This window comes from Neopsephotus bourkii, unplaced genomic scaffold, assembly GCF_033783945.1.
Source record: "Neopsephotus bourkii isolate Nb327-2 ecotype Australia unplaced genomic scaffold, CSIRO-AGI_Nbou_v1 NB_196, whole genome shotgun sequence".
Classification (NCBI taxonomy): Eukaryota; Metazoa; Chordata; class Aves; order Psittaciformes; family Psittacidae; genus Neopsephotus; species Neopsephotus bourkii.
The window spans coordinates 12,041,074-12,064,638 of NW_026900709.1; the positions used below are offsets into that span (position 1 = coordinate 12,041,074).

General features: G+C 39.3%; 1 protein-coding gene across 2 annotated transcripts in view; it reads right to left on the reverse strand.

Moving 5' to 3' along the window:
• The window catches only part of MAP3K20 (mitogen-activated protein kinase kinase kinase 20), a 91,307-nt gene that overhangs the window by 50,021 nt on the left and 17,721 nt on the right, over positions 1 to 23,565 (reverse strand). For both annotated transcript variants that reach the window (XM_061380295.1, XM_061380304.1), the window contains exons 3-7: positions 10,825 to 10,912; positions 6,366 to 6,467; positions 5,517 to 5,582; positions 4,522 to 4,550; positions 4,279 to 4,416 (exon numbers count right to left, since the gene is read on the reverse strand). In XM_061380295.1, the coding sequence (XP_061236279.1) occupies positions 4,279 to 4,416; positions 4,522 to 4,550; positions 5,517 to 5,582; positions 6,366 to 6,467; positions 10,825 to 10,912 (423 nt within the window). The remainder of the gene's footprint in view (positions 1 to 4,278; positions 4,417 to 4,521; positions 4,551 to 5,516; positions 5,583 to 6,365; positions 6,468 to 10,824; positions 10,913 to 23,565) is intronic.

The window sequence follows — 23,565 nt, forward strand, 5'->3', positions numbered from 1 at the left end:
CTGCCTTCCTAAACCAACAGTGCTAGTTTAAACACTTCAAGACTGCACATAGTTCAAAAGAAAAACAGCAATCTGACACAACATGAAGAGTTTTTCTTAATGGATTATTTTTTACCAAGAGTAGAAGAAAGTAAAAGATACAAAAATGGGATGTCAGAAATCCTTCTATTTAATTGTATGGGCGTAGAAAATATTCTAATAACAATGCGAACTTTGTATTTGGGCCAATGGTATAGATAAAGCCTTTCTGTCTGTCGTTTAAGCCCAGCCAGCAACTAAGTACCACCACCAATGGTGACATGTCTCTTAGGTTCAGTTTTATAGGAGCTTTAACCCCATCTCATGAGTTAGCTACCCTGAATCATCAGCTAAAGTGGATGATTGCATTATCAGACTTTTAAAAAAGGAGCAAATGGGTATCTTCTATATTCCCATTTGACTTTTCCTATTCCCAGGGTCATTCAGCAGCAGAAAAATCATTTCAACCTGACTTACTCCAGCCTCTCTGTTGCAAGATACACTCTGTTCATTTTTAGAGCTGGCTCCCCAGCTCACCTCATATGGAAATCAATCTATCCTCCATTTCTGGTGTAATTTAATTGAGAGTGACACTTCCCCTCCCATCTCAGATGGTAAGGATCACCTGCCTCCCTGATCACATCACATCCCTATGATGACAGACAGCAGGTGCTCACAGAGAAACATCCAAGCTAGATACAATGATGGAAAACAAAGCAAGATCATTTAATGTACAGGTTTGTAAGCTGTGGTCTTTGAAGATGTTGGGCTTCTCTTTACATACAGAGAAACAGAGAGACAAATGTATGAATATTCATGCTATACATGAAGCTGAGAAGAAGAATTAAATGGTCTTCAGAAAAAGCTTATTCCCACACTTCTCTCAGCTCAGCTGTGCAATTCAATTCTTACCCTCTCAACTATGTGACAATAACCAAAAGAAAAAAACCCCTCAAACCAACAAAACCCCCACACCCCCACCCCAGTGCAAAGTCAATAAAGATCCAAAGTACAATATAAGAGAGGGAACATCCAAATAAGTAACTTGAGAAAACACTCTGAACATCTTCACTGAGAAAAGGAAATATTTTCTCAGTAGGAAAGTGTTCAAAGATGAGGGTCAGGAGCCACAAAATTAGCAGAAGTGCAGCATGAGCAGAAAGTGTTGCACTCTTAAGAGGTACTGCCCTTCGGCATCAAAATTAGGTCAGTCTTCTCTGCATTGATCCAAGGGGAAGTTAAAGATCCCATAATTCTTTTCAAAAAGAGTAAGGGATAACCCCTGGAGCTGGCCAACATTCCCTCTATAAATAACGTATGTTCTCATAGCTAAAGCAATGTATGAGCTATTGCTAGGAGCATAACAGCTGCTACATTTAAAGGGAGTCTCTATGCTACCAATAGCCAATTAATGGGTTTACTTTTTGTTCTTTTAAGTGTTAAAATAGTTCAGCTGCATTACATAAGCTTTCTACAATTAAACACATTTATACTGATACACAAACACGAACTGCAGTTTTGTTTTGCAGTGCATGACAATTTTGCCAGCGTATTTTGACCATATATCTTCATGATTTCAAGACAGCTTTTAGAGTGAACATTATCATTCCACATACACTTTTGTATCTGGAAGAGATGCAGGGAATCGTTTTTGAGCAACATACACAATGACATGTGAGTCCATTTCTGGGTTGATCACTTGAACACTTGGTGTCTGTTGCTTAGAGTATGGATTTGCAAATGGTTTAAAAAAGAGAATCACTGCATGGCTGAACTAAAGTGTAAGACCTGTCTTTGTGTTGTAATAAATCTGGAACACTTAGCTTTAACATTTCATGGCAGTGTTACAAATTATTTATTACATATCTCAACAAGAATATATGGACCTGTTTAACTATTCATGAAGAGCAGGACAAATTAATCCAAATGTTAGCTATAAGCATCTGCGCAACTGTTCAGAAAGAGGAAAATTCAGCTGAGGAGCAATTCAGACCTATGAGGCTGCTGAAGGACTTTGACGCTTCATGGGAAAAAGCTCTTGCACACCTTAAGCAGAATATTTAACACCACAGACTGGTTTGGAGAAAGAAAAGCCAGTCAGGAATAAAAGATAGCAGAAAAGACATTAAAGACAACCATGGGGAAGGCAACATATGTTGCAAACAGAATATCTATTCCTAGCATCTTACTAGTTTACATTTGAAAGGATTCTGTTCTTTGTTAACAGGACTTTAACTGAAGAAAAGCAGATTTGTCTCTCTAGCACAAAAGCTGCTGGTAAGTGTTATACTTTGAAAAGAGATTCTTTAAATTTTGTTTTCTTAGATGATAATAATTTGCAGAAACAAAAATCCTGTTTCTAAGATTTTTTTGTTTTCAGTCTTGTAGCTAATTCTCTGACAGTCTAAAACTTATTATAGGGAGATTCCAACTTTCAATGTTATATACGCACAATTTCTTGCTGGTATAACCCCATTATGTCAGTAATTTCATTCAACAGAGAACTTGGGCTACTGCCATTCTTCATTTCTACCCCGTATCTCCTCAACTATGGTGTTCCAAGACTGGAGTTATAAAAAGACAAATTCATTCCTAAGTGCTTATGAATTCGTAAGTTTCTACCCCCAGCAGAATACATTAGTTCAAAACCAATACACTAAAAAACGTTGGTCAAATATTATTAGGCATACTAAAGTAGCACTATACACACGTAACAGCATTAAAATATTCTAGTAACACCGAGCTGTTTTCATGTGAGGGCAGTCGAGTTTTACTTCCAAGCACAGAGCTGTCAAAGGATCCTTACTTTCTGGACAAGGAAAAATAAACTATGTGTGACATACTGTTCCCAAGGCTCTGGCAATACTTGACAGGATAAGATATTAAACGATTTCTTACCTTCTCCCACTTCTAGAACATTACTTAAAGTCAGTTCACGTCAAGATAACTATGTGAGCAGTTTGAACTATAAGACCATGTTTGGAATTTCTCCTCTAACGTTTTTGCTTTGTTTCGAAACTGGAATGTTGCCCTTCAGTGGATAATATGTGATTGCTTCCAGTAACAGTTTACATTAACATTTACATTTGTTAGCTTATGTTCTCTTACTGTTTATGACCCAGTTCAGTTAAGCAAGCAAGCATTTTGAATCTGCCAATACAGGCTTTTTCTCCCTCCTTGCAAACCTTTCATTTGTAAGCAATGGCATATCATTTCCCTTTTTGTTTTTCTCTTCACTATAAACTACCATTTGGCAACAAGTTTAAATCATCTTTCACTGGGACATCAGCTTACCTATGTACAGCCACAGGTGCTAGCTTAAAAACATAGTGCTAGCCCACACGTATCTCCTCCCATCCCTTAAAGAGAAAGAGGCAATGCTTGACAGGTACTGAAAGAACTCCTTCCTCATTCTGCCTCCCATCATTGAATCCAAACCCCAAAACAGTTAATACTCAGATATGCATGGAAACTACAATCCCAACTACAAGCCTTTCCTTCACCTCCCCTTCATTACTATTCTATGTCAGAGAAAGGCCATGGGGCTAGGCATACAATTGGTCTGCTCAGTAGGGCTGTTTCTAGCCTATTTTGTATTGCAGAGCAAAGATTTAACTGTGGACGAGTGAAATAAGTGACCTTACTGTACCTGCAAACCTGATATTTTGACAAACTATAACTGACTGTTCCCCCTTCAGAAAATTGGCACTTCAATGCTGGTCTTTCTAGATTTTCAGATGAGGCCTCTACCTTCACAAGGGGTGCAGTCTCTATTCTCTCAACTAATGATGGCAGGGTCTTCTAAACAATAAAGCATGGACAAGCAGCTTACTTTTCAGTGACACTCCATTTTATGGAAAGTGAAATCCTAATAATTTCATCCTGTTACACCCTAATAATTTCATCCTGTTACACACCTATCGCAAGACAACCCTTTTCTGTTCCACTAAAAAACTACAGGTGTAGATTATGATGCAGATTGTTCAGTAGCTCCTGCAAACCTTCAGACATATGCTGAATACTTGAGGTAAAGCATGCTCTTCCCACACTCGCATGCTGCTAATCTAACCAGATAAGGGTCTTACTGGGCAAGGCACCGTTCTTCCTTTCACTTTCAAGAATGTGATTTTAAATTATGGCTCAGTCTTTTAAAAGAGTGTGATATTATTTGTTGTTCTTTAGAATTGTTGCTCTTACATCACACAAATTCTGTCACACTAGAGAGCCACTACTAGACGCAGGGAAATGAGAGGCACTCACCACTCCATACGAGTATGTGTCACATGTTTCAGACACTGGGAGACTTTGGATAACTTCTGGGGCCATCCATGGAAAAGTGCCCACTAATGACATGTGTGTTGTATGGGAGTGGAACCTTGAGGCACCAAAATCACAGATCTGTCAAAAAAAAATAAGCAAATATGAGAGTTTCAATGTCATATACTAGGCATCAAAATACTGAGTCAAGCAGCATCTCTCTACAAATAATTAAAGTGTTCATACCTTTAATACGCCATCAGCAGCTATAACAACTGAAAATGAAAAAATAATATGTTACAAGAATGCTATTAGAAACAAAGACAAAACATTTTCACAGCAAAAGGCTTTGGTTTTTATCAAGAAAAATTATCCTACAGTGAGCCAGCGCTTGAACATGCACATACGCACGATTGTCCTGGCTTCTTTAAATAGCTTTAGATAATGTTTGCTGAATACCTGCAAGCCTCTGAACAAATGCAAAACCTTTTAGACCTTACTGAGTTCAAAGACAGCAACATGACTACTGCTAAAATACAGATAAACTCCACCTTCCCCAATGTAGTTATGCTTAACAAGAAACTCTCTGAAAGATTCATTAATAAAAGGAGAAAACTTACAACTGTGGTGAGATCTAGACTTTTCTTGACTATAATCTCCCCATGTGCATGACTAAAATCTGTTTCCCTCCTATCCCACTACCAGTAGTGAGAAAAGTTTCAATTAAAAGGCAATTTTAAGCAAATTTCATAAATGGTTGTCAACCACCAAGTGCAAACTAGTGCAGTCCACACTGCATATTACTCAAAGGAGCGACTATCTGTCAAGCCTCAAAACAGGCCATAGTAAAGACAAGATTTTCAGATGAGAAGTAATAGGCCTTATCCAGTCTGTTTTGTCTGGTGTCTACCAGCCTTTCCTAGTACTCATCCTTTCCAAATAGAAAAATGAAGTGAGGAGTGCCCACGCAATGTCTGACAGATGGTAAGATGGATACAATCATGATCAGCAGGACACAACCTGAAAGAGCCCTCCACAGTGCTCTGAAGGACGCCAGGGACTGTAACGAAGCTCAGACAGGTGCAGGATTTGGAGGAGTCAACAGGCCCTTCTCTGCTTCAACAAGGGCAGCTTTGTGACAGCCAGTGCCTTAGTTCTACTTGCTCACAAGGCTCAGGTACAGATTTAAATGCTACATTAACACGTAAAATCAGAGTGTTTTCAGTGTTTTGCTACTTTACCATTCCTGGACTTCAGATCCCTGTGGATTACTTTGACTGGAGCTTCCATGTGTAAATAGTGCATTCCTACACAAAACAAGGGAACAATCTTGTTAGGCAGGCTGAGCATGGCCATCATGTGTCAGCAGTTATATTTTCTGGTTCCCCCTAATTGCACTCATTATGAATTGGCATACCTGTATGCCATGTTGACATGCTCCAGGAGAAGCAAAGCTTCCCATAATCTACTTTGAGTACAAAATACTAAGCAAAGCTCATATATTATTCAGAGAATCTACACGGGCAATGTTTATGCTTTTTAACATCTTATTTAGTCATTTCTCTAAGGTGGTGTCTACACAGGGAACCCAAGATGTTAATTTACTGTTTGTTCATTAGTCTACACTCGTTCTTGTGTAGTCACAAAGAACACAATGGATAAAACAACTTGTTTTGCATTTTTATATGGAGAATTTCAGTATGTTTGCTGAGAATAAGCCCTTAGCTTCCTTAAACATCTCAATTCAAATCAAATATAAGGATAATTATGCACTTTACCTCATAATTACTCTACATCAGCAAAATTATCCTCTCGGGACTTAGGGGCAAACGAGAAGTAAAACTGGCTCACAGAAGCCATTTTCATTCCAGAAATTATTCTGGATTGATAATAACCAAGGAACATATTAAAAGGCACCGTGACTGGGGTTTCTTTCTTTTTCTTTTTTTTTTTTTTAACATATGGTGGGTTGACTTTTTTGTTAATTTGAGCAAGTACGGGAAGGCTTTCCTGACTTTGTAAGGAAAGCATCTCCAGCTGTGCACTTTGCTGGCTGTGTGGGCTAATTATGCACTGCTCCTCTTGCTTACCTTTAGCTATGTCAGTTGCCCAGGTCATGATATGATCCATATCCATCTCTTCACTTTTGTTACTATTAATGTAATCAAACAGTGAGCCAGCAGAAGCATACTCTGTTAAAAAACAACAAACAATTTCAAGAGACATTTTAAAACACTGCACCTCAACTGAAAGTTCTACTGAAAACTGTGCCAGTTCCAGAAAGCAGTCAACCTCTGGCTTGATGACAAAGAATTTAGGTTCAGCAGCTAATATTATTAGTAGTGTAGTATCACAGTATGCTAGAGATTGGAAGGGACCTCAAAAGATCATCTAGTCCAATCCCCCTGCCGGAGCAGGAACACCTAGATAAGGTTACACAGGAACATGTCCAGGCAGGTTTTGAGTATCTCCAGAGAAGGAGACTCCACAACCTCCCTGGGCAGCCTGTTCCAGTGTTCTGTCACCCTCACTCAGAAGAAGTTTATTCTCAAGTTTAAGTGGAACCTCTTATGTTCCAGTTTGTACCCATTACCCCTTGTCCTATCATTGTTTGCCACTGAGAAGAGCCTGGCTCCATCCTCGTGACACTCCCCCTTTATATATTTATATACACTAATAAGGTAAGAGAGCCATAGATTGTTCTGATTATCTCAACACAGACATAATCTACTAAGGGAACCAAAAAAGCAAAAGATACAATCATATGTATGAGGCACTAAAATGAAAAGGCATTAGAAAGGTCTGGCATTAGAAAGCTCACGCAAAGCAGTTCAAATTCCACAGTAAAACGTTCTGGATGTTCCTTGTTCAGGATCAACAATCCTTTTTCTCAACTTCTCTCAACTATACCTACAAGAAGCCCACAGCAGGATTATGTGAGAACAAACAAGGGCTTTTTGGGGCTGTTGGTGTTTGCAAGTGTGGCAGATGGCATTCAGTCCAACTGTCAGAGCTCATGGGGCTGAGAGCTGGCATAGCAAGCACTGTATAAATGACTCTCCATAACAAAGGATAATCATTATTTATAAAACCAGATGTTAAATGTACCATGTTCTGTTAGGGAGAAAAGGTTTGCAAGCTGAAGGCAAAATTAAAATTCTGTTTTCCTATTTCCCCATGGAAGAACAGAATAGCTGATCTTTTGTTCATGAAAAAACACAAGGATGAAACTAGAGGTCTAACCCTGAGGTAAGCAGGCCAGAATGCCATGTACTGCAGGTCATGTTCATCAGTTTAAAGGCTGTATATCCTCTTCTCAGTATTTATTAAAGAAGCTTTATGCTCATTTAGTATTCATTCACGTTTCACCAAAAACACAACAGGAGATTCATGAGCTGAAGCGGCTGATACATCTTGTATCTGGCTGCCAAGACAGAGCAGACATGCGCTGCCCATGTGACCCAAGCAGCACAAAGACCAGAGGGATACAAGGAGCAACATCAAGCCTTTTGTCCATCTCTCCCAAGGCTATTCAGTGTGCTTCTTCGGCAGAATTTAGAACCTTCTTACAACACCCACAGAATCTTCATACCCAAGGTGGCAAACCAGCTGTTACACAACTGCAATGCTTAATTTCAGCCATTTCAAAGAGGCCACAAAATAATTCCCTCTAAGACCACATAAAATATATCCAAGTTGTTGTTAATACCAAAAATTATATTAAATCATTTGGAATGATATATAATGAGTTAAATGCATAAAGGCCAAACATTGCTCCTCATCAAGAAAATCAAAATCCTTGGGAAACCAGCTGGGTGGGGAAGGAAACTGTGGGATGAGACTGAATTTGCAGCCTAGAACATGGCAGGCCATTGAGAAGATTCCAGCACTAAATAAAAGAGGAAGAAAACAGAAAGTCCCTTGGAAGTAAACACTCTAGTGGCAAGTAAGGTTTGGATCATTACTGCAGGACTTCCTGCTGAAGGGAGCCTCTGCAGGACACAGAAGCATCACTTCTGATGTCACCGAAAGAGGAGTAAGCTGCTGACCTGCACATTTCCGCAATTAAAACATCAGCTTTTTTTACCCATGATGTCATCATCTGTCTTATAAATGGATTCTTCAGGAATAGGTTGGCAGCACGCTTTGCATGCCTTTACAATGCATAATTTGATCCACCAGGGTCAGGGACAATTCAGATCCCCAAGCCACTGTGTGAACGGAGGCAAGCAAGCTTCAATCAACTAAGCTCAATCTGTTAGTATTTCTTCTACATATTTCTTGTGCTACAGGTTTTTACTAGGAGCTTATGGATTTGGAAATCATATTGCAGGGATAATTTTCTGTCAATAACAGAAAAGAAGTATTTGTTTTAGAAATAAAAGCTCTGAATGCCTGACTGGACCCACCCTGTGATGGGCTGTAGGATACACCATATGATTCAGTGCAGACAGGGGCACAGGCTCTGAAAACCTTTTGGGAGGAGGCAGCTGTGGTCATAAAACAGATCTGAAAGACACCAAGATTGCTGTTGACAGAGACAGCAGTGACATCTAGAATGATGTGATCCATGTTAGCAGCTCACCAGGCAGGATGATAAGTTGTAACACTGACATACGTCCCATCAGGGAAACACGTTTTGACTTCAGATGTAGCCTTTCTCAGAGAACTCTGACAATCCCACATAAGACGATACGTGCAGCTAAATGCTCAGTACATGCCAGTACTTGGCTGCGCGGCCTCATCTGCATCACTCGGAAGAAACATCAGTTTCTTGGGATTTCTTCTTGTTTCGGATATTCCCTCATAAGAAACAGATCTTTGACTAACACAGGATTAAGTCTGCAACACTGAAGGCCATCCAGAAGACCATAGAGTGAAAATCCCTCTAAAAGAGATTTCAAGTGCAATTAGCATTTATTCTCAGCAGCCATTCTCTCATGTGAAAATGGCATGGGGAAATGGAGCCTTGCTTCCCTTCCACCCCACAGGACTCCAGTGTCCTTGGAAGTTGTAGGGAGAACCAATGCAGTTTGACAGAAAAGGCTTTTTTTTCTTTAGCCAAGGTGGAATTAGAGCTCCCTGAATAACAAAGTGGTCAGACTACACAATATATTTCCTTCTCACAGATGGTTAAAGACTCCCCTTTCCCAATGACATAATGAACTACTTCAGCTGCCGTCTGTTGTGTGACTGGCAAGCAGGTCAAATATCCTCCGAACACTGACCTTTTGTGAGATCAAACTGAGGACTGTCTGATCCAGACATCACCCCAAGTTGTTGATTACACATCTTTTTTGTTATACTGCTTCCTTGTTCACAATTATGTTATGAATTATAGCATAATTACATTACTTATTAGCTTTCTGTTACTTTTATTCCTTCAAGAAGGTATTCAATTTTCTGTCTATATGCTACCACCAGTCCATCGTCTGAGTGGTGCAGACTGTGATCACACCTCCATACACCTCTGAAGTACTGGCTGCAACACTCTGAGCTCCAGCAGGCTGATACTCCTGTAAGTAAAGCTCCCTGTGCTCTGAGTAGTGCTGTGCTGTACCTCAGACGTGCTCCCACCAGATTACACTGCCATCTACTGTGATAATCGGATGTCTGAGAGACACGTAGAAATAACTGAATTTTCACAGGTTCTGTCCACCACCTGAGAAAGAATAAAAACCTGAATGGCAATGTTTCAAACTGTTATTAGACTATGCCACATGTGAAGGCTACAGTTCTCACCGAAGTCTTTAAAGTGTTACAGACATGCCAAAACATGTCTCCTAATCCACAGTTTCATGGTTTTTTACCTCTCCAAACATTTACTTCAGCAGATGGGTTTATTTTCTACTACTCTCTTACCTAGTTTCTCCCCATACAGGGAGAAAATACATTATCTGTAATGTGATTTTATACCTGGACAAACTCCCAAGATAAGGGAAGGAAGCTTGAAGTGGTGATGGGAAAAAAAAACCAAACAAGAAACTACCCACAAAAGTCAACCTCCGCACAGTTCTAGGAATGCCAGAGCAAATGAAACCTAGTTTCCTGTGAATAAAAGGAGTTCTCTTATGGTGTTCTAATAGACCCTTGGCTCTATTTCAAGCTCTTCCCACAGCTGGGAAGTTCCCAATGCAGATTCTCCTATTTGTGATACAGGCAGAATTCACAGGGCAGCTTTGGTCTGAGCAAACAGACTCTCAAGCCTTCCATTTTCACATAACTTGCCAGAACTTCATGCGATGAAAACCTCTACTTCTGTCACACATCAGTTAAAATGGAAAAGCAATTCACAGAACAGGGTAAGAGAACACAGTGAAAGCTTCTATTTAAAGGAGTGCTGAGTTTGTGCTCCAGCTGCCACCAGCCATGCTCCCAGCCTGGTTTCCACCTCCAGCACTCCATTTACATTGAAGCAGGTGGTGCCAAGCACTCTAACATTCAAAGAAGACCAGAACAATTAGCAGAACTCTGACACTGGGTGAAACTAACACCTTGTAACATTGGAGTTTTACAGAATCAAGACAAAGGTCAGACAAAAATCCTTACCTGTAACAATGCCATAATTTGGAGGTTCAATGACAGCTCCATAGAACTGTATGATGTTTTTGTGACTGAGCACACTGAGTATTTCTGCCTGTTGAAAACAAACAAACAAGTCAGACAATTAAGAATGGGGTATTTACCACAATAGTTTATTTTATACCCAAGCGGGTATACAAATATATATATATATATGTATAACATACACATATATAAACACAAACGTATCTAGGAGGACTGTTCAGAAATGCTTGGCATTTGAAAGCCTCAGGAAGAGAGTTTGGCAGATGAATGCTTTGTATGTTAGGGAAAAAAACAGGAAAGTTTTCAGACTATACTTTCATGGCCAAAGCACAGATGTAGAAACTAAGGAAAAACTGAAGGCCTTGGAAAACTTTGTTCAAAGAAAGAGCTGGGATTTTTGGCAGAGTTGCAGCAGCCCTACCCAGAATTTGTGTTTATGCACAAAGTACTATGGGTTGAGCAAGTCCAGCACTTGAGGCTGTTGGAGCATACCATGCACACACAGCTCCGGCCAATGTTTTCTGGAAACATGGGGTTTCCAGGCATGCGCTGTACAGTCTGATTGAATATGCACAGCAAGCATGCCTGAGATTGCCAAATAGCCAGCAGTGCAGCTGAAACTGCTCCCCGGAGCGTGCTGCAGATGTTGGGAAATTCTGGAAAAATACGCAAAACCTTCACATTCCACTTGAACAATGCTTCAAGGTTTGAGAAAGAGACTGCAAGACAACGTATCCACCAAAATGGCAACATACAGTCCCTGGAGATTTTGAGGGGAAAAAAAGCAAGGTTATCTCCTTCAAGATCTCAAGTCTTGCCTCTTTAGTACACTAAATATTCTAGAGAATCTAAACACAGTTTTATGCATATTATGCAAACAAAGATACATACAATTATATGTTTTTCTCTACAACACATCAAGACTCTGCGATTATGCTAACTCTACACCAGTCAGGAGTATCTAACAAGATCAAAATAACAATTAATTCCTCTGATCTTATCAAAAGTATCTGATCTGACAGATCCCCTCTCAGATTCCCCAACTCACTGTAGGAATGAGCGTTGCTGTTTATCTGTAGAGTCTTCCCACATTTGCTTGTATAGTTGCCAATTAAATTACTGTGTGGCCTTACAGATTTCAGTGAAAACAGGCTATAGCAGCTTCGATGCAGAAAACCATGGTACATTAGCACTAGCTGCTGTAATAAATGTATAGCCACAGCAAACCAGTATTTTTTTGGCTTATGTTTTATAGTTGGTACCATGATACATATGCATAACTGCATGATTACAAATAAAGGCATCAGATGGTTCAATTTTTTGCTGCTGTTGTTGCAAAACAAAGCCTTTTCTGTGTCACTTCAACACAGTTTTGAATTAAGACCCTTATCCTTAGCCAATGTGCTGACAATTACACATATTCAATTAAATCTGTAAGTACAGCTTTGAAATTGAGTTGCACTAGCTCTTCACACTGCTTAGCCTGCTCAGCAAGGGAAGCAGTGCTACCATGAAGTGAGTAATCTTTTTTCACAATACCAGAAAAGTAGTTTTTCCCTGTTTTCAGCAGATCATACTGCAGACTGACTCACCTGCAGGCCTACAAAATGGTCTAACTGGCAACTATCTAAGCAATCAGGAAGGGATCTGTCAGATCAGCACAGGATCTGCCAGTGGCAGGAGCTCTACCCTCCAGCTGTGGCCCCACCAGCCTCACAAGGCAGGGGGATCCAGCAGCAGCAGCACTGCCTGCTTCACAAGCTGTACCACTGGCCAAGTCAGCAGCCTAGAGGGTACAGATGACAGCTTTAGTCATTCAAAACTCCATCTCCATGGGTTAGCAAACCCAAGACTCCTCTACTTCAAAAACTTTTGTAGTTTTTTTATCAGGAAATAATAAACTGGGGAATGTCCTCCAATTCCTACCAGCATTACTGTTGGATAACCAGGAGGCCTTATACACCTTGATTGCCTATCTGAATGTTGCTAAAAATGATGCAGGGATACCTGTCCACAAACACACAAGCTATCTAAACCATCTTTTCTTGAACACCCTAGTCAAGAGGAGCAGAATAAAACTAGATTAATCTTTTTAGAGAACAATTAAAAATGTCACACAATGAACACATCCAAGCACCATAGCTCCCCATTCCACTGAAGCAACAAGCAGCACTCAGTGACGACTCTGTCTCACTGAATGCTGCTGGGTTCAGTTAAAGCCCCTCAGAGCCACTGGAAAACAGGAGGGGCTACACTGCAGCAACACCAGCAGCGAACCCCAGGCCTACCAATGACCCACTGCTACCATGAAATGGACAACAAGCAAGACAGGAGCACCAGGCTAAGAGGTTGTCCTCACTGCTGTAGGTATACCTGACACTGCATTTTTATTATTTGGAGATTCAAAACCAATTACTTTCTAAGATTACCTTATTTACAATATATGACACACTAAGATCCCATTCCAGGAGTATGAAGAAATTATGTGCTTGCCGTGCCCAATACCATCATCTTCATATTGATGTTCATACTCTAAACCAAGATTTAACAGACACCAAAGCAAGCTTCCATCTAAGAATAAGGAAAGGCACCTACTAATTGCCCACAGATATCCTAAATTAGCACTGGGGAGAAAAAACGACAACTCTTTCCAAGATCCACTGCCTCTAAAAGAAATTCTTTATAAACACTTTTAATCAGTCTGCTGTTGTTAGCGCTACTGATTCTAGACTATTCCTTTCATGTTTTATTCTTTTCAGTTGTGTGACTCAGCTGTGAACTCTATTAGCCAATTTAAAGCCACTTACTCCTTACAATAAGAACTAAATGCAAGTCAATCCACGTCTTTGAAGCTTTTGTACTCTTTTTTTTCACAAGAAGGTGTCATATTTCAAGAAAAGACTGTCAGATAGTAAATTATAAAGTGGTGATTAAAGGCCAGCATTTCAAAGGCCTCTTAGGCACATACAAGAATATTTGGAATCACCTTTTAGCATCAAACTCACACTTAAATCCAAAATACTTCAATGCTTTTAAGGAAATCCTGCCATGCATCTATCTGCCTAAAAGCCACTGAGGACGTCAGCCCTCACTGGCTTGGGCATGACACACTCACTTCCCTCAGTAAAGTTTCTACCTATCTTACACAACTTAAATGAGCATCAGTTTCCTTCCCGTAGCCATGGCAATGGCAAATAACAAGTCTTCAATTACTTCATTACATTACTTCTTTGTGTGAAGAACAGATTTTATTTATTTTCTTACATGTTGTATCGAAGCAGAACTAGAACTAGAACTCAGCTGGAGGAAAGATGTAACCTAAACACATAAACTCTTTGGATGTAACGTCAAGGCACAGTCAGACATACAAGGTGATTGCAATAGAGTTGAATATCATGCTTAGTCCTACGATAAATTTAGTCACAGCCTGGTACTGATCATCAAACTACACTAAAACCATTCACCCTGTACTTACACCACAAATATGGGTGAAAATATGTCGCTTGCTCAAGTCATGCTGCAGGGAATTACAGACTAGATGTCATTTCTTGAAGGCAAAATTTCAAGAGTCTAAAGAAACCTGACTGTTTACATAATCCAAAAACTATCACAAAATCCAAGGTCAGAGCAAATTACACTAAAGCATTTTAGTTTAATTCTCACTGGCTCCTATGGCCTTACTGTAAATCAAACTCAATTCACAAGACAAGTGCAGTATGCGACTTAGGCCACCCTCAGTGTACAAACTAATTGTATCCTATGAGCCATGGCATGGATCACAGTGCTTAACAGGTGATTTATTTTTATGCCCGTTTCATCTCTTCTTATTGAAAAATGTGAAAATGTCAGTTACATCAGCTGTGACTGACATCACCCTGCAGCTGCCTCTAGACCTACTAGTACTGCTCTTCACACCTTCCAGTACAAACAACGATCCATGAATAATCATATCTTCAGTATTTTCAGCAGGTAAAAACAGTGTTTTCCTCTAGGCCTTGTGTGTTCAGCAATTGCTGGATAAGAAACTACCATGCAGATTCTGAATGTGGCCAGCAGCAGATCAGAGGACAAAGCAAGCTACCTGGACAGTGTGGTCTTGTTATGAGCAGCAGCGCAAACCTCAGCTCACCGGAATGACATAAGTCCTGCCTTGCTTTTGCTCCATCCAGTGCCAGCGCAGCAAGAGCAGCACACACAGCTTAGCTCTGATGAGATCTTCAAGGTCAGCACTGTCTGCAGATGTGGGCAACAGCCACCTGATGCTGAGCTGGCATTACTCAGGAACGCAGACAAGGCCATATCGTCACATCTATAATTGCAGCCGCAAAGGCAGTAAGGATGTGGATGGAGACACTTTGCGTACAGCTGTGTTGTCCCCCCGTCAGCTACTCATACCAGCCACAGCTGCTCTTTTTAGAGCTCCCTACCCCAAGGCAGCTAAAGTTAGCAAAGACCGAACAACTCAGCATATTTTAGTTACTGTGGTCCTCCTAGGAAATGTATCAGAAAGTTGTTACACTCATACTAGTAGTCAAGGGAAGCAGCCTGTAGAAGTAGCACAGCTGGATCTGCAAAATAACATGCCCACTGAGTTCTTCAGTAACAAAAAGACTTTTTTTGCTTGGGTCCAGCAAATTGGGCCCACAGCAACTGAATCTCCATTTCTTTCAGGTTCCTTTAGAGCAGCTGGCCGGAAAGGACAAAATACTGCCATCCTTCCACCCTCGTCTGAGCATGCTGGTTTAGGATTAACATGGGATATAGCTGCAGCAAATCGACACTCCTGTTAATAAACCAGTTAATTGCAGCGCAAGAGGCACCTTCACTCTGTGCAAAATTACAGGGTTAGACACGGTTAGCTACTTAAGGAATCTGATTAACACAACTTCCTTAACTACTTTAGAATATTTGTTATTACATTGTGCAATAGTTCGGTTATTCAGTTTCCCAAATGAAAGTTTGCCATGTTTATTAAAGGGATATTGAGACACACTTACGGCAGCTTTGAAAAGACATTTTTTTTCCTAAGTCTTGTAGCATTTTAAAGGCTTTGACCTTTGCCATGTTCTTGGGAGGGTTGCAACTTAGCTACTCTTGGGAGGGGTTACAGTCTAATAAAAGGGCAGCTGGAAAAGGCCAGTTGGTTTTATTAGAATTATTCTATTAATGACAACCACGTACCAAAAAAAAAAAAAAAAAAAAAAGATACAGAATGCTAATAGAAATAAGTTCCAAATCTTTATTTCCAGATCCCTGCTCAAAATTATATTCAGTCTGTATCAGATATTTTCAGTTTCTCAGGAATGCTCTCCTGTGAATTCGCTGATGTCTAATAAGGGATGATGTCTCTTATAGATACACTAGTTTCTTTACACAGATGAGCCCAAACCATCATTTTACAGACATAACACTAAGACAATCAGCATTTAAAGCTACAGTTCAGTTACAACACACTAGGAAAACACTCCTCTTAGAATCCTACAGGCTTATGGTTTTTTTTTATGTAATCTTGACAAATAATTAAGCATTAAAGAAAAAAAAGGCATACTTTTCTACAAAATATTTATGTTTTACATGTTTTAATGTAAACATTATGAATCCACATGATGATTCTTTTTAAATCACGTTAAGGTTTTGATAGAAGCAGATAATTTTTATTACTTCATTGTTTCTATTCTTTTGAAAGTTAAACTGAATACAATTCTTAATGAGCAAGAAATAGAAACAATTTACACAATTTAGCTCTTTCTAGATTATTATTATCATGCTACAGTTTTAGGCAACTACCATTCTATCTTTGCTAACAAATGATTCCCTTGATATGCAATAAGGGATACTTCAAGAACTGTAGCAATATAAAACTACAAGTAAGAATCACACAGCAGGGTATTACGCCCTTATTACAGTTCTGAACACCAAAAATAAAACCCAGCAGATACAAAATAAAAATTTAGGACTTTGCCTATTGTTTTGTCTGTCCTCAAAGTTTTGGGAGAAAAAAAAGAACCAAACCTTAGAAAGGTTTTGTGCTTTGGGGTTGCCAAGAAGAAAGCTAATAATAAGCAAAGCATACTGTTACCCAGTTAAGGTAACGTTCATTAAACCTATTAAACTGTCTTTGATATTAACAATGCAAGAGCAAAACCACGCGAACACAGCAAAGCCAAAGAATTCTCAGTGAGATCTTTTAGCTGCAAATAAGCAGTTATCACATGCTTTGATGAGTGCTGTGGGCACCCTCCCAGCACAAATGAGTTACCACCTCTTTTAGAAGGCAATCATAGTTATTGAAACTATGGCTGAATATCACTTAAAGCCCTGTGAAGATGGAGCTCTATTTTAGTACTCATTTAGAAGATAACTTATCCCAAATAAAAGCTATTTTCTATAGCCTGTTAACAAGTTAAAATTCTGCAAGCATTTGTTACGCCTTAGAAGACAGCCATGTATATTTGGTGTTACAGGGATACTGTCTCATAAACCACACAGAAGAGTTAAATTACATTCTCAGATTGATGCCACCAGCACTCCTGCAAATAACAGAATTAAATTCTCATAAATACACCTATAGTGACACACAAAACATGTACTCACAAGCGTTTTGACTAAGCATGTTTCAAAACCTCAACTTTGCATCCAAAATTATGTCCTACGCCATTACAAGTCCCAGAGATTAAAAGTGGAAATCAAAGGGAAAGTAGTAAGTTCTTACTGCTACAGAATCATCTTATTATTTTAAATCTGCTTTGTATCACCACACAAGTCTCATTTTTGGAAATCCTCTGGTAGAAACAGGTACTTTAAATATCTGGTATTGACTTTTAGGTTGCAATCATGAAGAAAGAAAGAAAAAGCACATTACCAAGACACTTCAATTCTGTTAAACTGTCATAACACACTGAGCTGACAGAATACGGACATAATTTTATTATGTGCTGTTACAGCTTCACCCCATCTTACGTAATTTAAGTAAATTAAATAATATGCAATAGCAAATGCGTATGAGTAATTTTGGAGGTAAGGAACTCTAAAGAACATGTAATAAAATGTATTGGATATTGACCATTTGAAAATAATACTGAGTTTGATACCCTATTATAACCTTTTATGGCAAACTTTGCATGTAATTTGGCAGTTTTAAGGATAATTTGAAGGCTATGGGATTAGAAGCACTATCTAGTGAATTTGGCACATGCCCCTCAAGACACAGTAAAGGCTTGCCAGCTCATGGAAAGCAGGCTGGTCCCTCCAAAAATCACAGGCAGATTAGCCCTTGTGATGCAGCAGCAGACCCTCTGCCTTACATAGTATGAGTGAGTTAGATTAAGCTAACTGACTCGATCCTGGGCTGACATACACCAGCCCAATACAACAGTCACATGGAGCCCACCCAGCAGCACCCAAGCAATTGCAGGATCATGGTGTTGGTCTTCCTCACAAAGGGGGCTAAAAACTTGTTCTCAGTGAGAGAAGAGGCTGTTAACAGAAGCTGTGATATTTAGGATGAAATTAAGCAAGTGTACTTTCTGCAGAAAATCCTTACAGAAGGTTTAATAAGCTCAAAACTACACAGTGAGTTGCACAAAACTCAAAATTACACAAAACTCAAAACAGTGAGTTACAACTACACTGCCATTTACCACACACACCCCCAAAAAACCAAACCAAAACTAAAAAACACCCAACTAACCAAAAGGCACAAAGATCACAGGCAAATAACTCATTTAACACAGATTTCAGCTAGAATTCCAGTATCCAAACATATCCCACAGGAGCATGCAGCATTCAGCTTGAGATTGTATAAGAATTTAATATTAAGGTACCTGATAAAGGGAGATTTGCCAAGAGCAAGAAGAGTAGTTTGGATTTCACCAGTGTTATTCACAGTTAGTAAACCCCCTCAAAATACACAGAAACTATGCATTTGTAATGGTGTAAGAGTTTAGAAATAAGCAATGTCCTGCAATACTATAAATATTTCATTCAGGAAAATTTAGATGTAAGAAGCTGCCTCCAGCTGCAAAGCAATACCAGCCACTGAACAGAAACAACAGACTTGAAATACCTGAGCTCCCATAGAGCAGCTCATTCTCAGCAATCATAATTTCTCTTTTCAATGTTGGGACATTTTCCCATTTACTCACAATCATTTTGAACACAAATCTGGTTTGACTATAGAGTACAGCAACAAAATCCATAACACATCTAAAAGACAAGGGAATAACAAAACATGAAACTTTCTGACTCCCTACTTACTCCACAGGAAAGTATCATGGCTAATACGCAACACCTCAGTCTTTCCAAACCCAACAAATGGGAAAATACCCAAGGAACTTATTTCCAAGATCAAAGTTGCTGTAAGTTTCATGAGCACCTTGGTGTAAAGACATTCTGGTACGACAGATGCGCAAAGTCATCCCCTCCCAAGGAGTCTCCTGCAGAGACAGCAGCAGCTATACTATGCTGATCCACTTCTCGAAAGTAGCTTTCCACTAAATCATTTTCTCACTCGTGATCATGAAAACTATAATTTAACCAAGGAAAAAAAAAAATCTGTCATCTTTACTCACTTTAAGCCTGTCTTAGAGTAGATGAACCCAACCTACTGTAGCTAATGATAGGGACAGCACTTGATGGGGATCCCTCTCATCGGAATCCCAGTGATTTTTATAATTCCAGAAAATGTTCCTCAACGAGACAAGCTAAGCCCACCCTCATGAAAGCAGCACACCACAAGAAGTGTTGGCTCCCTCACACACAAGATATGTTAGGTCACAAAATCTGGAGTTTAAAAGAAAGTAATTTACCACCATAACCTGAATCTCTAATGCTGTACATTACCTGAATGACACATATCGTGGTTTTATGTGCAACTGTCCAAAGAATTCTCCATGAATCTGCTTCCCATTTGGGATTTACCATGTATTAGTGACAGATAACCCTCCTTCCTGAATTCAGAGCAGCAAGCTGTCTCTTGTGACTTAGCAAGTCTTCTTTCTCCTTATCATGACTTAAGCAGTAAGCATGCTTCCTCAGGTTACAGCCATATCTCCTTTTCACCTTGCTGAGATTTGCAAGAACAGCCTCTTGAAACACAGGACTTCCAACTCCACCAAAATCTGAGTTGCACCTTCTCCAACTAAGTATTGCATGTCATCAAGCAATAGCCAGAACAAGACTACACAGCAGCTCCCTGGCTACGTCCACACTAACACCTAGACCACTACAGATCAGTCTCCATTCCCAACAAAACTAGTTTCAGGACACAAATTCCTTACTTGCTTTTCAGAAAAGCTACTCTTTGTCTAAGATTGAAAATTGTATTTTACTTGGAAAATGGGCTCAAATGCTACCCTTACTGGGTAGCAATGGTCAAAAAATGAAACTAGACAAAACTGAAATTTCAAACTTTATCTTTATGTAAAGTAGATCCACTGCTTATTTTTTCTTGGGATTTTTCAGCCTACCTTCATGGTACCCCCAACTTTATTCATTCGGAACAAAAAATTTCAAATAAAATAATATCTAAGATAAAAACCCTACAGAAAAACTAGCAATATTTAAAAACTGCTTTTAGTGTCATAACACTACATTTACTAATATTACTTTAATACGTATTTTCAACTTTCTAACTTCAGCTTTTCCCCTCCTTCTCTTTGATGAATTCCTTGTACACAACTCATCTTATCTAGACTTTGTTATACCTATCTGCTTACACAGACATGTCAGTAATAACTATTTAATTTCTAATCCTTGCTGTTAAAAAAAAGTATTTCAGAAATAAAACCTTTCTATTTTTTAATTATGTTGCCATCATATCTATATGAAAAGCAATCAGCCTCAAAATAAATTGTTTAAAAAGGCAATACCTTCATTACCAGTATCTCTGAATTCTGTACAAAGTGGAGACCTAGAAGTAACTATCCAAAAGAGTGACAGAGAACAACTACATAGTGACCTGGTATCTAGGAAGGCAGTGGTTTTGAGTTCCATGAACAGCAGGCTTACAATGAGCAGAAAACTTGCACAGTTTTTGTACCAACACAAGATACCAAATTAAGCCGAAGTCTGATTTTCCCATTGGCTTTCTCCAGTGAAACAGTAATATCCTGAGCTGGTTCCTGCCCCAAACTTCCAACAGAATGACAAGGGGTACCACAACTTTTATCCATGTCTGTGCTGCAGCCTTGGCTTTGTGATTCAAACACAGCAGGAGAGCAAAACTGAATAATGAGCCAAACTGAGAATGCAAAGCTTGAGGTCTGCTCCAACTACCTTGCAACGGTTTGGTGGAACAGACCACATGCAAGCCAGGAGCATTTCCTCTAAGCAGAGGTGGAAATGTGGAAAAAACACAGCATCACACATGCAATTAATTCTCATTCCCTAACATGTTTCTGAGAACCGCTCTAACTCATGGATATGAGCAGAAAAACAAACCTAGAAGAACGAAGTAAAAGTGGTAAATAGAAGACAGTTGGAACCAAAAATAACAGGACTGCAATAATACTCCACTACATAACCACAGGATATTTTAGGGTAAACATGTAAACGGAACGAACATCTTGCAATCACATCCAGCTTTGGCATTTCTCCATTTGTGAGTTTTTACTTCCACACCAGCAATCTGCGCCTTCTGACTTAATTTGAATTTTCTCTTTCATCATTTTACTAGAAAAATCCCAGATACATCAGAAATAAACATGAGGAACATCACACATGTACCCCAATGGCAAATTAAGATAATTAATTCATTTAATTAAGATAATTTAATTCAATTAAGGCCAGTTATAAAATGGAGATCATCTATTTTGCGATTACAAAACAACTGACTTGCACTACTTCCTCTATCACCCTGCACAGTGCTTCCCGAGGGCCTCCAATAAATGAAACAGTAAAGAGGAAGTGGGAAAGCTGTATTACATGAGCCCAAAGGCACTTCAGGACTGGGGACATGTCATGCAGTGTATCAACGAAACCTCTCTTCCACAGGCTGTACCTGAAAAGCCAAAAAGGAGGCATCATGCTGCAGCTGATGGTGATTCCAGTCTGAATATGACAGCAGCAGAAAGAATTTGCATCTCTTCCTATTCTAGTAATTCTCGAAGTCCTTGCACAATTACTGCTTTATTTATACTCTGAGTACAACATTGATTAGACTGGCAAAGTTCACCACCGTGAACTGTGCTGTTTCAGTGGCACAGAGCACATTCAAACCTGCAACATCTCCTTTCGTGTGGAAGAATAACAGCATCGTGTATACCAGTTTCCTATTTTTCATTGCCAGATGTATGTAAAAACTTGTCCATGCACCATTATAATTTACATGTAGGGAGAAATCAACTCCCACCAAGGATCAGACATGAGCAAATGTCATTTTCCATGCCACCTTCACACCAAGCAAAGTTGGGATGACTTTAAGCACTCTTCTTTGTCCAAGCAAAATCGCCCTCTAACAATACTGATCTCAAAGCTTCAGTGTTTGAGACACATCTCTCCAGAGGACACAGCCAGAACTCTTTTCTAACCTATCCGAGAGCTATACCAGTACATGACATTGCCCTCCCTTTCCACATGTGCTGCTATTGTGCTGTGCATTTTACTTGCAACACCACTGGCCTGGCTGAGGTTGTTCACTTCTAGGAGACAACTCCCTGATTCCAGGGCAAGTCCATCCTTCTGCCTGGAAGGAATTGTAGAGTTAGAAATATCTTGTTATTAGTATTCAGTGTTACTATAAAGAGGCTTTGGCTGACCCTATATATCTGGAATTCAATCATTACCCTTCTGCTTTTTGTCCTTCTTGAGTCTGAATTGTTGAAGTTTAGAGGACTTCAATATTTCTCCTCAAGGCCAATTTCATCAGTTATCTCTGCCTTTAGCAAATCCAGATATAATCACTGTAGTTGGCTCTGAGTGGAGAACCTAAGACCATTTGGGGATTACTATTGTAATGGTCTTGCATATTCCTGCAAACCTTGCAAACATTATTTATTAGTATTTCAACCACTAATTATTCTATATTGTACCCTCAAGGACAGCACCTTCTTAACTCAAAGGAAGAATCATTTTCAGTTTTAGCTAGGTAAAGATTAGATACCTCTCTTCAGCACTTTCAGGACAGACAATTGTGTGATGAATGCTCGTAACTCTTGCTAAAAATCTGACTACATTTTTAGCTAATAAACTGTTTGAGAAATGAAGCCATTTCCTACAGAGCAAAAATAAAATTACACTGTTACTTCGCCAAAATTTGGACAAAGCTCAGCATTTCAATTGGGTCAATGATGCGTCTAATTTTAGGTGCCTATATTTAAATTTCTCCATTGCTTGCTCCCATTACTTCCAAATAACCAAAACTCTTTTTGAAAAGAAATGCTTGAGGAACAGTGATCTTAAACCTTTAGAAATGTTCTGCATCTTTTCGTATTATTTGTTTGGTTTAGACTAACATACCTTTACTATTGTGTATGTACAAAAAAGAAAGCACAAGGTGTTAACAGCCTTCTGAAAACACTGTTCTTTTGTTCAAAGTCTCTATTGAATTCACAATTTTGATGGGTTGAAGCAAGCAGTGATGCTTGAATAATACTGAGGTTGTAGAATCTGGATCTAGGTTCCTTCAAATATGTATTTTAACACATTCAGCTTCTTTAAAAAATGAGAAGAAGCAAAATTCCTCACTCTTAAAAGCTGTGTACAGGGATGGATTTTCACAACAAT